The 17,308-nt window shown below is 32.5% G+C and overlaps 1 protein-coding gene across 15 annotated transcripts in view; it reads right to left on the bottom strand.

The window, feature by feature from the left end:
• The window catches only part of NECTIN3 (nectin cell adhesion molecule 3), a 295,554-nt gene that overhangs the window by 234,791 nt on the left and 43,455 nt on the right, over nucleotides 1-17,308 (bottom strand). For all 15 annotated transcript variants that reach the window (XR_005383302.1, XR_005383301.1, XM_038582765.1 and 12 more), the window contains exons 3-5: nucleotides 12,979-13,275; nucleotides 9,934-10,051; nucleotides 5,955-6,106 (exon numbers count right to left, since the gene is read on the bottom strand). Coding sequence is in view for 13 of the 15 variants with exons in the window: in XM_038582765.1 (XP_038438693.1) it covers nucleotides 5,955-6,106; nucleotides 9,934-10,051; nucleotides 12,979-13,275 (567 nt within the window). In the remaining 2 variants the exon portion in view is untranslated. The remainder of the gene's footprint in view (nucleotides 1-5,954; nucleotides 6,107-9,933; nucleotides 10,052-12,978; nucleotides 13,276-17,308) is intronic.

Genomic DNA, 17,308 nt, shown 5'->3' with positions numbered 1-17,308 from the left:
TTATTCTATTCCAAGTTTAAGCATGGTATTGTACTCCAAGGAATACTTTTCTTTCTTTCTTTTTTTTTTGAAGAGCATTACTTAAGTGTCCTGTATACAGCTGGCTTAAGAATTCTCATACAAAAACATTAAGCAATCCAAATGTACACTTTCTTAGCCAGAAGAACAAAGAAATAAAATGAAAGAATTTAAAAAATTAAAATGTTTTCTTAATATCGATCTTTACCTAATATCGTTTTACTTTTATAAGATTGGAACTTATCTTTAAAAGAATGAAAAACTATAGATTCTTGTTAAGTGGCCATAGTATAGCTGTTGGTTTAATAATTCTCTCAAAAATATTTTCCTTAAGTAAAGAGAACTCTTCAATTTTTAGGAAGGACATATATAGTACATACCATTATTTAGTAATTTAAAAATAAAAAGCATGTTTAAACTGTGTTAGCCAAATGGGCTATATTATCAAATGAGACTAACAGACAAGGACAAAGTAAAAACATGTTATCAAGTGTTATAAAATGCCATCACCATGTCTATATCCCATGGGTAAGATATCCAAACATTTAAGTAATTGAAGAATTTCAACCGTGTCTGCAAAATTTAGTGTCACATTGCTTTAGTATGGAGTCTCAAAGAGTAGCTAATATTTTAGAGAGAACATTCTAATAATACTTAAATATTAGATGCAAATGATCCTGTGTATTGCCATTAGATTACAGAGTAAATAGCCATTAATATTAAAAAGCAACTAAACATAAATAGTAAAAATTAAAGATCGGTTAATTCTCAATTAAGTGGTACTTGTAGGTCATGTTACACAAAACTCTAGAGTTTGAAGAAAGGATGAGTTAAAAAACCTTGAATTTCTTCTTTGATAAAAATAAATGACTCAAATGGTAATCTCCTATAATTAATTTTTAAATGAGTGGTACTGAGAGATTTTAAAAAATGATTGTTAGAAAAATACTAAATCTACATGGGGTAAGTTATTCTAAAATTACAAGCTAAAGAAAAATACTTACTGAAACAGGTTTCATCACGGAATGCCATATGTACAGAATGTGGTAAAAATTTAGCAAGTACAATATAAAATTAACAAGTACAGCATAACTAATTTCCTATGAGTTTAAACCAATATAACAGGCAATCCTGCCAAGTACTTTGAAGTGAATATTAGTTATCATATTATATGTAAGTGTATCAAGGAAGAGTTTTAATTTGTAAGAACATATTATTCACTGGTTGAATAAATTCAATCTTAAAAAAAAATTGTGGAACTGTAGGATCATTTCTAGTATAAAAGTAGTAAAGCCTATCATATAATGCAACTCCAGAGAACCAGGATATTAAAGAAATAAATGGAAATTTAATCATCTGTAAGACAATTCATGTATTTTCTGAGGTGGTAGGAAAATGGATAAGTCAAGTTTTCAAATACTAAATGTCATCTTTACAATGATTTCCAAAGAAAAAAAAATTACAATAAATTGGTATCAACATGTTTAAACAGAAGCACAAATCACCTAATTATTTGTAATTCACACATTTTTGTGCATGTTAAGATTTTTAAACTTTTGATAGTTCTTAATGAAATGATGTTTTTCTCAGAATAGTGCATGTACCTGAACTCTCACCAAGATATGTAATTCATTTTTTTACTAAGTATCTCTTAAAAAAAAAAAAAAAGATTCACTGGTATTTCTTATTTCTACTTGCAATGTTCTTTATGTAAACACAGATTCATGGCCACTAATTAACTCAGATATAACAAAATACAGCTTTCAAAGACCCTAACTGAAAAAAAAGAGAAACCAAAAAACAAACCCTACTTTAAAATTTTGTCAGTGAAAAAAAAGAAATAAATAAAAAATAATAATAAATAAAATAAAATAAAATAAAATAAAATAAAATAAAATAATAAAATAAAATTTTGTTAGTGGTTCTAGAAATTTTTTAACCTGCCAACCCCTCCTCAACCAAATAAAGATATCATTGCCTCATTGATTCCACTGAAGAGGGATTATTGTTAATATTTAATTATTTTGTATTTTAAGCAATGGACATATGACAACGCACAAGACATTTGTTCATGTTTTCTCATTCCTGCCCTGCTCCAAGATAATTACACTGAAAATTAGAATTTGTGTAAGAAATCAAACAGATTATTTTGTAATCACTAATAGCTACTTATTTATCATAATTTAAAATCCTTCCTCATAGCATTCCTTATTTCTTCAGACAGTATTTTCTGATATTATTTGCAGAATGTGTGATAAACAAATATTTTATTAATGTAATGCACTAGTCGAGACTATGAGTTCTCGACAATCAAATGAAGAAGTTTTATTTTTTCCCCCCAAATTAATGAGTTCTGCCAAACAGGAAAACAAATAGTTCAGTAAGGCTTTTGTAGCTATAAAAGATTTTAGCCTAATAACTACTATATTAAAAAAATAAATCGATTTTCTTCTCTTAGACTTATAGGAGTTGTTTAAATAAACAAAATCTATGAATTTTAAAGAATACTGATTATATTTGGATTCTTATGCCAGATAGTGTACCTAATTCCTAAAATCAATAGGATTCAAAATTCAAGATTTGCATAGGATACTGTTTGAGTTTTAGGCATGGGGGAAGTTATGTGACTCAAAAATTTATTTCTCTATTCTCTAAGAAAATATATTCTACAAATATCAGGGAAAAACATACCAAAACAACCAGAAAAACACAATTTGCAGCAGTCATTTAGTATTGGACAAAGATTCACTGTAACTCCACAAGTAGTAATTGAGGTTGAATGTTGCAATCTTGGATCAATCACCTATTGCCCCAAATCTTACACTTACCAATGTGAAAAAAGGGTAGAATAAAATTACAATTTCCCCTCAGAGCTGCTAACTCTACTTGTTCTGAGATCTTTTAGTCTCCAGGCATGAGATACATTCATTTTAGAAATAATTTAAAAATCATTTCCTAAATTTTTGAATATCAATTTTAATACTGAATTAAAATTTTTTCTAGAGGAAAAAGGGTACATATAACTTTTAATAAAAAAGGCCAACAGCTTAATTGTTTACTCTGTGTGAATTATGGCCTTTTTTCTGATAAAAGCCTATTAGGATTTACTAGTCATTATGGACAGGCAGTATTATATCTAGGATATTTAATATTCTCCGAGAAGCTCTCAGAGGAGTTAACTACGCTCAACATAGTGTACTATATTAAAGACTGGATAGAAAGGTAAAGTCTAATACTTAAAATCATCTCATAAAATGATTTCTAAAGTACTTAGCAGCAACTAATTGATTTTTCTTATTTACTTAAAATTTTATTTCCCCTCTTTTAGGACTTAGTAGAGGTTGACCAAAAATGTGTGAAGTTTATCATCAGTGTTATGTTATTTACCTTGTCAAACAAAATAAAGCTATATAAAAGCACATTCTGGATTTTTCTTTCTTGTTTTCTTTTCAAACAAATTTTTTCATTCATGCAAGGAAAGTTTACTGAACACCTATCACATGCCAAACATTACTGCAGATGGTGGAAATACAGTAGTGAGTAAAACAGATGAAAGGACTTATTTCTAGTAGAAGTAAAAACAGAAAAGCATATAAATAAAATATGTAGATATTATGTGGCAGTAAATACCATAGAGAAAAATAAGGCAGAGGAGGAGTAAAGGGGTAAAGGAGGTTTCAATTTTATTTATAGTCATGAAGGTGATACTTGAGCAAACACCTAAAGGAAGTGGGGGAAAGAACTATAAGGATACCTGAAGAGCTTTCCAGCTGGAGAAGCAAGTCAAAGACTCTTAAGGTACCAAAGTTCCTGTTGTGTTCAAAGAACAGCAAGGAGGCCAGGAACAAGGCCAAGTGCGTAAGGGATATAAGAGATGAGGTCAGAGAGAAAATCTAGGATCAGAGCATGTACAGATCCTTTTAAGTCATTGTAAGATCTGGTTTTCACTGTGGGTCAAATGAGAAATTTGTGAAAGGTTTGCAGGAAAGAAGTGACATGATATGACATGCCTTTTATAATAATCATTCTGGCTGCTGTTTTAAGGATAAATTAAAGTACAGAAATTAAATGGCTGTATTAATAATGAAGTAAGGGTTGCTGATGGCTTGGGTCAGAATACTCACAACAGAGGTGGAAAACTAGAAAGGTTCTACATATATCATAATGGAGGAGCTGCCATGGATTTGATGATGGACTGGATGGGGTATGAGAGAACAACTGAAATCAAGACTAAGCATCAAGGATGAAACCCTGAGCAAAACTAAGGATGGAGTTGCCAATGGCAGAAAGGAGGGAAACTGATGGAGGAAGAGGTTTGGTGGCAAGTAGCAGAAGAAAGATCAGGACCTCAGTTTTGAATGTTAAGCTATAAATGCCTATTTATACTTCTACAAAGAGTTAGTGATTTTAATAGGCAGTTGGACACATACATCGAAAATACTGGGAAATGGATCCAAAATGCCAAAAGATATAATAAATTTAGGGTATCATCAACAGAATCAGTATGTATAAAAATGTCCAAATTGAGCCTCAATATTTAAATGACTACATAATAACAAACTGAGCCTGAGATTTACAAGTAATATCCCACACCAAATTTTGTTTCATAGAAACACAGTAAGTAGTCCTTAGGTAACCACATTTTAAATATGCATTTCCTGTGGCTTTAAGATCCTTAAAAAGAAAGAGAGAAAAATCTTTAAAGGAAGAAGGAAGACAAACAAACTAATATTTAATCTCATTCTGATTTCTACCAAAGCACTGCTACCGGCATAAAGGGCTAGCTAGGGCTGTACACAGCTCTAAGCTTCTTGTGAGATGCATGCAAAAATATATTTGCATCACCCCTGTCATATGCCAGGCACTAAGTGCTGAGTATTCAGTGGTAAATGAAGCAAATACAAATTGATTAAATATGAGGATGGATAGATAATATGTACACAAGCAAGTATATAACTACAAATTGTGGGAAATGCCATGAGAATATAATATGGGGGACTGTTTTTAGATTGATCATACAAAGAGAATAGAACATTAAAGCAAGCTTAAAATTTCTCTAAAAATCTAACTATTCAGTTTTCAAAATTACATAATTGCCATACAAACCTGCTTTTCTCAAGGTTCTCTTCCTTTTTCCTTTAATTTTCCATTGTTTAGACATGAGGATTTCTATATTCTTGCAGTCACTAACTAGGTGCTCACAATATTTTTATATAATTTTTATAAATGAGCATTATACTGATAACTTATAGCCATACCCATGAAAAAAATGTATTTTTAGCTCTAACTTTATTTTGTGAGTACCCGAACTTATATACTCAATCAAATTAATAAAAACATTCAGAGCAAAACCAACGGAATGTGAAAAATCTAAGCTCTTAGTGGCTTAAGGACTGACAATAAGAAACATCTTAAATTTTATTTCATTACAACATTTTCAGTAGCACTCCTACTTCACTGTCAGTAACCCAATATGATATAGTTCCATACTAAGTAACAAACTATGTTATTTAATAAGTCAGGTCATCAAAGTCAATAGCCCATTTTATGAGACACCTGTGTTCACAGTAGCCACCAAAATAACACACAAACTCAAATATTTGTTCTCAGTATAAAAATCAAAGAGCCTAGAAAAGTACATACAATCTATGAAAGGAATACTTAATACTATGGAACTGAAATATTAACTATATGCAAAGGTCTTAAAATGTATATAAGCTTGCTGCATAGACATTTGACATTTAAGTAGTGCCAATTTACATATGTATCTTGGGTAGGGTTACTTTATCACATCTCTTTTAGATTATTTGGAAAAACTCACACTGATGAATCCGTACGTTAGCAAATACAAATCACTGGCGAGAATACAGTGTTGTTATGATTACAATTAGTGGAATAATTTCAGTAACTCATTTTGGGAGTAGACAGTAACTTACCTGAAATGTAGATGACCTTTTGATCACTTCTTTGACCAAGGGAATTGGTCACTTTACAGACATAAACACCAGAATAATTGAAAGTCAATGGATAGACAAAATGAAGAGTATTGTCTGAAGCCAATAAACCATCAGGCCACTGTCCATCCAACCTAGATTTTAAAAAGGATGAAATTATTTTAAATATCTTCAGACTTTATTCACTGACAGCTATTTACACAAGATGTACACTTTTAAGATGTTAGTGAAAGAACTGGCATTTTTTAGGTAAAATTCACTGTGAAATGGAAGTATATGATACAAATTTTCACTTCAATAAAAATGAACTGAAAAATCCATTAAGAATATCCATTCCTTCAAAAAAAAGAATACCCATTCTTTCAAAATACCAACAGACATAAGTGCCAAGTAGGCCAACATATTAGAATGGAAGGCAAGGAAAGAAAAAAATTATGTGATTTTAAAGAATTACATTCAGAAAACTGGAAAATTAGAAAAATATATTATCTGAAGACATGCAGTTTCAGAAGAATTAAAAATAATTCTCAGTACATCAGTGAATTCATAATATACCTATAAATTTCTTACTGAAAAGCCATCTCATTTAAGTACATGATAATGTCTTGGCACCTTTTGCAGCATACTTAAAGAGCACCAATTCACACTGAGAAAATCTATACTGTGCCCCATTCAAAGACGATTAGTTTCTAAAGCATCAAAAAAGGGTCTTCATATAAAATCATCTCATTTGTAAGGTGGGCATCTGTGACAGTAAAAACCAAGGTACCATTTGCCATCAATAATAACTTTTTTAAAATGGTGTCTATACTAACTTGGCTAAGAGGTCCTATCTAGTGTATACATTACTATAAACCACAACAGGAATAAAAGCCTATGACAATTCTAAAGCCATTCATTGCAATGGAACTAAGTATACTGTTATATTTCATACTGGCAACCTTAGGGTACCAAAAAGCACACCAAGATGTATTTATTTTGAATTTATTTCTAAAGCCCATGAGTTATTTTTTAAGAGGACAAAAAGTCAAGTAAACCACTCAAATATTATGGTTTGAGCTAAGCAGATTTTAAAAAGGTTCATTTATTCATTCACTCAGCCATCCATTATTTAATTACTAGGAGCTTAATATTAACCATACTCTGCTCTGCTGGTTTGCTGAAATACAGAAGTAAATAAGATTTGGTCCCTGCTATAAATGATCTAAATACACAGAAGACTGACAAGTAATTACAAAGAGAATAAGAACAAAAAATAAGAAGAAGGTAGAAGGAAACAGAACCAACAGTGGACAATATGAGGAATGATTTTGTTCTGCAAATCCAATGGTAGTAGGTAGAAGAACAGTCAATAAAATATTTTACAGTGCAGGAACTTTAATTTAGCATTGGAGAAAAAAGGCAATATTCTTACATGGTTTAAAAAAACAAAAACACTCAACCTTCTTCTACAAGAACTCTGAAAAGAACATTCGTACAAGCATCAGCTTTCAAAAGGTGAACTTCTAGGAGGATGAGAGTAAATACAGAGTATATAGAAATACCAATTATCTCTCTGCACCTTGATGCCCAAATTCTATTTTCTTTAATTGTGAGAAATATAAAAATGGCTTATAATCCCTTAAAGTTGCTTATTCAAATAAGCCATGGTCAGAAAAATCCATCACATTAAACTCACACCAAATGACATGCAAAGCACTTCTATACTATTTTACCTATGTTAACCTTGTTTATATTCATTGTCTCTACCCTCACAACTCTATGATGTACTATTATCAGTGAAGAAACAAAGAATTAGAGAGATTAGATGTCTTACTCAAAAAGGCATCTCCAAGTACAAATACAAGGAAGGGAACTCAGAATTGTATGACTTTTAGAAATAATCTACCACACATAACCAATGACTTCTTTCCACTTTTCAGAAAATGTAAATGAAAAAAACTTTCTCTACTTTATAAACTTTAAAATTAGGTCAACAGATTGACCTAATATACTGTTTCCTTGTTCCCACAATATCTCAAATAAAACAAGAGTAAAGGAATTAAAAGCTATTAAAAAGGCACAAGGATCAAGAGAACAGGACGCAGAATTCATCAGACAAGACGTTTCAACAAACTTTTAGAAGACAGAAAAACCAATGGAAAAAACAATATACGCTTTAAGTCACTGTTTCTCAATCAAGAATGATTTTGTCTCCAGGGGACAACTGACAAGTCTGGAGACATTTTTGATTTTCACAATGGGGAGGTGGGTATGAGGCCAAGGAGGCTGTTAAACATCCTGCAATTCACAGGATTGCTTCCCACAACAAAGATTTATCCAGCTCAAAATGTTAACAGCGCCAAGGATGAGAAGCTCCATTTTGGGCTGAAGAAGTGCTTCCAAGCGTATACGACTTTGGTCCAAGGAACCCAAGATTTGGAGTCTGACTCACTGTACTACTACAGAAAGCCGGAGTGAAGCAAAGGGCTAGGATTATGGACATCAGCTGAAAGTTGAAAAAACAGACTCCTTTCAACTCTGTACAAGATACTAGGCATTTATGTTTTAGAAAGAAGGATGAAGGTTAATAAACTGAATGGCCACAGAAAAAGACTTTCACTCTTCCTGAATGACATCTGAAGCTTCCCCAGGGAAATAACTCTTAACTGATCACTCTAAATGGAATCTATTAATGAGTAATCCCCACTACAAAGACAGAATTTCCAGTGAGGATTTTATTTTCTTTTAATGCATCACTGTGAAATGATTGGACAACTGAGAAAATGAAGGAATATCTACAAAATTAAAAACCAAAGAAAAAACAAAAGAACTTGAAGGAGACAATAAGAAGCAGTAAAAACTCTCTGAAGAGGAAATAAACTTTAGTAAGGTGCTTCTAGGAAGAAGCAAGACACTACAGCCATAAAATAAGAAAAAAATGCCATAAAATGAAAGAGAAATAAGAAAACGCTCTTAGAAATAAAAAATGTGGGGGTGCCTGGGTAGCTCAATCATTAAGTGTGTCAACTCTTGATTTCGACTCACATCATGATCTCGGTGTCCTGGGACCAGGGCTCTCCACTCTGCAGGCGTGTACATGAGTATTCTCTCTCCCCCTCTCCCTTCCCTCTCTCTCTCCCCCTCTCCCTCTGCCTTCCGTCTCTAATAAATCTTTAAAAAACATGAAAAAAAAGTATGCCTCCAAAATGTTTTAAATCAATTAAGTCAATGAGGGGAAAAAGTGAAGGAAATTTCCTAGGTAGAACAAAAAAACTGAACAATAAGAAAGGTCTAGTAGAAGCAAATTTAAAAAAGGGGAAATGATCAAAAAAATGAAAAAAAAAAACTATACACAGTTGAAAGATTCAGGTCTCAAGACTAAAGGGGAGCCCCAAATACTGAAAAATATAAATGAAAACCTTAGTATAACAGTTTGAAATTTCACAGATAAAGAGAATTAAGGATATTCTTTGAGACTAAGAATTATTAGCCTCAGGGAAAACAAAGATTTTAGACAAAATAAAACAATTCTAGTATACTATACTGTCAATAAATAATATTTATGTGTCATAGGGAGACATTGATTATAGAGTTTAACTAAAAGTGGCTTAATTTCATTAGGACTTATTATGGTTAGAATATGTATATCGGTATGTTTGTGTTTGAAGGGGTAGATATAAAATTAAATTTTCATCTGTTATAGTAAGAAGTCAACATTATAGTATTAAGAAGTAACAATTTAAGACCAATGGTGGTTAACTACCAGAGGAATTGCTAAAATGGCTAAAAACTAGTCTCTTAAGAACAAAACTGCAGGGGTAGGAAGGTAGGGAAGAGGTGGGACAGGAGAACACTCATCCTTAATTTAACTTTCAGCCATTACAATCATCATGTATTACACTGATTAAAAATAAATATGTATTTAAGAATAATTTTCACTTTTAAATAATTTATCTTTAGAAGTATCTGACATTATTACCTGCTCCACACAGATTTGAAGGGTGGTGGATTTGCATCAGCATTACACTTGAGATTAACACCTTTTCTTCCTACAAACCAATTCCCATCATAGCCTGTTACTGAAACCTCTGGAGCATCTATAAAATAAATGCATAAAAGTACAAATTACCCTTTGCTAATGATTAATGCAATATATAATGACAAAGCATTAACATGATGACTAAACTTCAGAAGAATAGAAATCATTTTTCCTCCTGTCAAAACACATAACCAGTGTGGAAGACAGTAGTCAATAAATATTTGTTGACCGAAAGAATGAGTGCATGAATGGACAATGAGTACCCACACACCAGACAACTATAATCATGTACAGCTGTAGTTATTATGAACACTGAATGTAAGGATATTCACAAACCTACATCACCAAGAACAAAGTATGAGTCCCATTATGAAAAATGTAAACTTATGAACAGTGGAAATACATTATATTACTTAATTTGGTAAGATGTGGCATTGGTACCTATACCAAGTCACCATATAAAACTATCTTTAAAGAAATGTTTAATCTGAAAGAAAATACCCCCTAAAAGATACAAAGTCAATTACAGAGATTAGATTTCCTGTGTTATAATTAATAGTCTACGGGTAAGTAGAGATGTGACACAAACTTTCTATGGATATAATTACAATTAAAGTTAAATTATCTGTGGCCTCAACTGTCGTAAAACATGAAATTTCATCCATCAATGCACCCAAACATCTTTTGGTAAATCACAATATAATTAGTTAAATAAGCAATTATCCCTTTCTACCAGCAATAGAAATTTATGCCTTCAAACTATACAATCCAATACAAATCATTCATTCAACCATCATATTGTTTAACTCCTAGTAAATGGCAGGCACTGTTTTAAGCATTTGGTATACATACAAACTCTGTATTCATAAAATTTATTTTCTAATAGTTTTTAATAAGGAAGAGAAAATCTTAAAAGCTAAAACCTGTTATGAAAGCCAAGAAGGAAAAGAATAGGATGATATAGAGCAGATAAGAAGGGCCTAATTTAGACTGGGGGTGAGGCTGAGGAAGGTCATAAAGGTTTAAAGATGAGTTACAGAATAAACTAGGTAAATAGTACATGACCAGATGGGGAAGTCAGAGAAAGACCAGGTCCGTTTAATTCTGTCAGGGAAGCTTGATCTGTTGTCAAGCAAGGTTTACAAAAATTTTTTAAAAAGTGCAAAAAATTAAACTTTTCCTAAGGTATAATTACCTTGTAATTTTAAGAAATGACTGCCTCATAAATACCAAGAATTAACATTTTTGTAACACACAATTGGTACTAAAAATGTTGCTGAAACAACAGTACAGATATCTGTGAGTCTAATTTCTTTTACTAGAAGGAGGGAACAGGTACTAAAAGTAAGGCATCCCAAAGAATACCTCCAAATTTTGAGATCTGAATTTTGGATATAAGAGTTTATCTCTGAGGATCCCTGGGTGGCGCAGCGGTTTAGCGCCTGCCTTTGGCCCAGGGCGCGATCCTGGAGACCTGGGATCGAATCCCACGTCGGGCTCCCGGTACATGGAGCCTGCTTCTCCCTCTGCCTATGTCTCTGCCTCTCTCTCTCTCTTTCTCTCTGTGACTATCATAAATAAAAAAATTTAAAAAAAATTTAACGTCTGCAAAATCCCTTAAAAAAAAAAAAAAGAGTTTATCTCCTTAAATGTTGTTTACATGTTTTATAGGTCCCAATTAAAAAGAGGAAAAAAACCATGATTACTCTAAGAACACTTTAGGAGCAAGCCAATAAATCTAAGCCATAATTATGTAAGTCTTATATTAAAAGAAATATTGTATACATTAAGGATTGCATTCAAGTAAACAACCAAAAAAGCATAATGTACATAATACAAATTGAAAATTTCAGTCATGAGATATAAGGAAGGACAATATATATATGAGGAAAAGATTAATAGTACTTACAATTGGGATCTGAATTTTACAAGAAAAAGGAAAAAGTTAAGAGTCTGTGAAAGTAAGGTAGGAAAAGGAAAAAGAGACATTTTAATTGGATTCTCCAGAGAAGTGAAAAGAAGGTATCCACACTCAAGGATAAAATGGCAATAACATTCATGTAAGATAACTTCCCAAGTTCAACCCTATAAATGTTGAAAAAGATTCTTAGAATTAGCTTTAGAAACCATTATACCAAGTGTAACGAATACGTGCAATTTAAAATTCCATGTATGTCCTATCAAAAAATACATGAAGAAAACTATAATATCTCCTTTAAACACCTATTAATTTTCATATCCTTGTTATAAACAGTATCACTTTTTCTTTCTCAAAAACTGTAAATGCTACACAAACAACATAGCAACAACTGAGATAATGTACAGGAAAAAGTATACACACATACATATATACATACAAACTTTATATACAATGGAGCATCCCTAACAAAAAATAGAAATAGGAGATGGGCAAAGCTTTGAACCTTATCTACAATGGTTATTATCCTAACGATGTCTTTAAAATATTGTCTTACAATATGAGAATCTTACAATGCGATCAATAAAATCAGATGAAAAACAGCATTGGAAAAACAATTATTTTCAAACTAAAATGCATCTAAGCAGTAAAAAATTCTTACTGAAAACATCATGGATAGCATCAATAGAACTGAATCATAGCTAAATTAATCAAACTGGAAAAGTAGTTGTTTGTCTCTAAGTATTGCACATTTTGAGGTATAAATTACCACAATCTGTTTAAGTCCAGCCTATTTTCAAGGTCTAAAAAAGAGTAAGTCTAAATCATTTTAAGTTGGAGAGCAACTTTAAAGTCACTATCCATTCTTTACAAATAAAAAATATTTCAGTTAAATGAAATTTCCATGAAGATATTTTTAAAAATTAAGAAAGAAAATGTCAACAAGGAAAAGCTGTAAGAATATACGAATACTAAATATTCAAACTAACAAGTTGGACACAGAATTATGTCGAAGCAAGAAAATTAAAATGCATATGTTTATAAAGCAAATGTTATCATTTACTTACACTGTATATCTAATATGAAAGAATATCGGATGTCCTTTTCCAAGGCTGGATGTTTTACAACACAAGTAATCCGCCTTCCTCTAGCAAATCTGGTTGGAAACACCTTGTACTGGCTGACAATTGTTGCGGTTTCATTTGGAAAAGAAGTTGTAGTGGATTCCATTTCACCAAGATCACCTTCCCAGTCAATATGTGCAACTGGTTTCCCCGTGGCTGCGATACAGATGGCTGCTACCGTTTCATTTCCTCCATCAATTAAAGAATCTGGCCCTTTAATCAGGCTCACAGTGGGTTCAACTGTTTAAAATTTAAAAAATAATTAGTTACATTTCAAAAAATAACATATTACACCTTTCCAAACCCTATCTAGCCATATTTCATAAACTTAGGGGCAAATGCATGTAAAAACTACATACACACACACTTTTAAGTAATGCCAACACCCACTGGATTCTTGGAAGAAGAGAAGAACATCATGAGCCAAGACAAACAAGAATTTCAGTAAGACTTGAAAACCTCGAAGACTATTCTCCCTAGAAGAGATATATTTTTCTTTACAGCAACTGATGAGTACTCCCCAAAGTTAGTATATGAAAAATTCCTGTAAATTAGTACCATAATTTTCATTATGAGACTTTAAGTATTACTTTGAAAGAGGAAAAGATACAGTTTTAAGACACAGTGCTTCATTTTGCAGCAAAAATGTTTACAGAAAATATAAATTAGGTTACCAGTATGGAACCTATACTGTTAAAATGTAATGTCAATAATAGTTACATCTACTAGAATGTGTATCCCATTACCTTTTTCTAATATAAGAAAGCTCTTCAGCAGGTGAAAGTAACCTTAATGTTTAGACCCTTTCAATCTACTTTCATATATCCTAGCTATCTCTTCACATTTTCCAACAAATTTCATGTGCTTCTTTCTGCAAAAATTCCTTAGTCTCACCTCATGAATTACTTATCTCAAGCTTATAGTTTCTCTGTATATTAAGTTTTTATCTCAATTATTTTATTCATTTCCCAAATTTTCAACTAGTTCTTTCAATACCATCTTTCTTGATTTGTATCTACCTATTTTTGTTTCATAATTTACTCAAGAGATATTATTTTTAATTATTGTACTGTTGTTTATTTACCATTGGACACTGGTGCTATTTCCTGTTTAGTATAAACAATTTTATAAGAAACATGAATTCTCATTCATGTATCTTTGTATATTTGTGCAGGTGTTTTTCTAGTTTGTCCTTTGTAGTGAAATTGCTACTACGATTTTTATTTTCAACTTTACCAGATAATGTCAAGAAGATTTCCTAAGTACCAATTTACTCCAAATCCTAGAGTTCCTATTGGTCCAGAGACTCATCACACTTGATATTGCCTTACTTCTCTTTTTTTTTTTTTTAATTTTTTTTTTTTTTATTTATTTATGATAGTCACAGAGAGAGAGAGAGAGGCAGAGACACAGGCAGAGGGAGAAGCAGGCTCCATGCACCGGGAGCCCGATGTGGGATTCGATCCCGGGTCTCCAGGATCGCGCCCTGGGCCAAAGGCAGGCGCCAAACCGCTGCGCCACCCAGGGATCCCTTGCCTTACTTCTCAATGTCTGTCCCTCTTGTATGTATATAAGGGCAGATCACTGAGACCGTATTTTTAACTTCTATTATGAATGATGTTAAAGGTCTTTCCACGTTTACAGTCCATTTGGAATTCCTTCTTCTGCAAAATGTCTATTAAAGCCAATTGCTTTTTCTTATTGATTTGGAAAGAGAGTCCTTTTTTGGTTATATGTGGTAAAAATATCCTCTACCAGTTTAAAGCTTGTCTTTTTGCCCTATGGCATGTTTTAATGAGCAGAAGTTTTTAATTCAAATGTACTAAAACTTATCAGTCTTTAATTTCCCTTTTATGGTTAACTGCTTTTATACACTAAAAATGACTTCTCTACTTCAAGGCCAATTACTATGTGATTTTTTTTTATAGTTTCTTGTTTTCTGCAGAACTTTTATAGACTGACTTATCTCTTCAAATGTTAAATGATATTGTTTAATAGTCTCTGTCTGATAATTCCAACATCCTATAACTTTGCAGGTCAGTTTCTTTTGTCTTATTTGTGTCAGCTGCTGCTTGTGGGATCTTCTTTACTTGTATACCTACCTGCCTATTCAAGGAGACTACTATAATGCCTGTTTGGATAATTAAGGTAGAAATAATCTGAGGTCTAGAGTAAAGGAACTGTTCCTCCAGAAAATATCTGAGTTTTCTTCTGTCAAACTCTTGAAATCACTTATCAGGCCAGGATCTCCTGAATTTAGGATCAAATCACTCAGGTCATTATAAACCTATAAGTCTATAAGTAGGCTGGTTTACTTCTAGTTTTCTACTATTCTGAAAATGTAAGCCTTTGGATACCAGGTGAATAAGAGAAGGGATATTAGACATCCCATCTTGAGTAGAACCACATTTACAAATTTATGTCTCTCTTCTCAAGGAGCTCAAGATTGTAGCTTAGCATTGTCAGGTGTTTCTTCTGAATTATCAAGTCTCCAGGTTGAATGCAACTTTCAGTGCAAGGCTTATTTCTATTTTCATCTTCTCCTAGATTTTGATCTACTTGTATTTCTCACTATGTTCTTACTTCTTTGAAGGTTTCAATGGTATATTTTACCCCTATGGAAGAGTTGGTCTGAATAAATTATGCCATCATTAATAGAAGCTTTTATCTTTGAGGAACCTAAAAATTTGTTTTAAAGTCAATTTTAAGTTACAGTATCTGTTTTTTCTAAAGAAAATCAATCTCCTGGTTGTAGACTTTACTGGCTTTCTAAAGTTACTTTCCTCATGTACCTCAATGTTTTAGTTTCTCTGGCCCCTTCCTTGTCTAGTAGTTTTGCTGCTGCTTCCTCTTTGCTACCAGTTCTCTACATACTCTGAATGGAGGGAACATAGTTTTCCCTGCCCTGTGTGATTGTTGGATAGATCTACTACTTTCTCCTGGTTCTTTCCCCAACCTCAAAAGTTTCCTCTCCCATGGACACAGAGCAGTTCTAACCCAAAGACTTCAGAGCGCCCTTCTGTAGATGTCTAAAGCACACACTCACTCTCTGATGCTCTCTGCTTTCCAGTATTCTGCTGGAAAGTATTTTGCTCCACAAATCCTAATCACTTATCCTCCCTGAATTCCAGTGTGTCTCTTTTACTTCCTGAGACCATCATTCTCCACTTCAATCCTTGTCACTGAGTGGTAGCCTGGAAACTGCCTCAGGAGGAAGCAAGAACTTTGGTGTCCTTTTTTCAGGGATAATTCTACACTGCCTATTGTCCAATGACTAAAAACGGTTTTTTATTTGCCTGCTTTCTGGTTCTTAAAAAAAGGGAAAATCCAGTCCCTGTTATTCCATCATACATAGCAATGGAAGTCTATTTTTTAATGGCAAAAGCAGTATTTCTAAAAATTGAGAACACACACAGAAAAATGATCCACAACTACAATATCCTAATGCAGTTATTACCATCTTTTCTTACTAGTTTCTATATGGATGTAATAATCATGGCATACCTACAATTTTTTGTTTTCCTCAAGCAGCAATACTTCTCTTAAACATAATTTTAACAACTATATAATATCCCACCCAGTGAAGTAACCAATTGGGAAACAACTCTTCTGCTTGGGGCATTTGTTGTTAAATTTTCTCAAAGCTTTCTTGTTATGTCACATTCCCTTAATTTGAATTCTATTACCACCATTCCACTGACACTCTAATGTTACCACATAATCTACAGGCTTACTATTTTTGTTTGCCATTCTCTTTCACTAATTTGGTAGAATTTGAAACTTTGACACAGTTCTTCACATTCAGTTCTAAAAGAATTAAGTACTAATGCCTTAAGGGATCTATTCTAAGTAACGAATTGCCTTGTATGCTATACATTTAGAATACTAGCTGTGCACCATTCTTAGGAAAACTGGAAAAAAAAAAAGGTTATTTAAATCATGTTCATTCAATAAGGCTTAATTCTCATTGAGGAAAAAAACCTGCTAACGTAATCTTAAAAATTTTATCTTCTCCTGATATAAGTAGTATTACTTTGACAGAGTTTTTCCCAAAGCTCTGTCTGAGCTCTTCACCTCTTATTCTTCTAATCTCTGCCCTAATAAATACTGGGTCCTGAGCCTTCAGTTACTGTTTGCATCTCCCTTAGAAACTTTTATCTTAGAAACTACCATCTAGATGATCCCTAATTTTCTTCAACTTTGAAACCAGGCTTGACTCCACAGTTTCTAACTACCTGCCTGGTATTTTTTGCCTATATATCTTCAAACTCAA

Source organism: Canis lupus, chromosome 33, assembly GCF_011100685.1.
Source record: "Canis lupus familiaris isolate Mischka breed German Shepherd chromosome 33, alternate assembly UU_Cfam_GSD_1.0, whole genome shotgun sequence".
Lineage (NCBI taxonomy): Eukaryota > Metazoa > Chordata > Mammalia > Carnivora > Canidae > Canis > Canis lupus.
The sequence above is the reverse complement of the archived record's forward strand: the minus strand, read 5'-3'. Positions and strand labels throughout refer to the sequence as shown.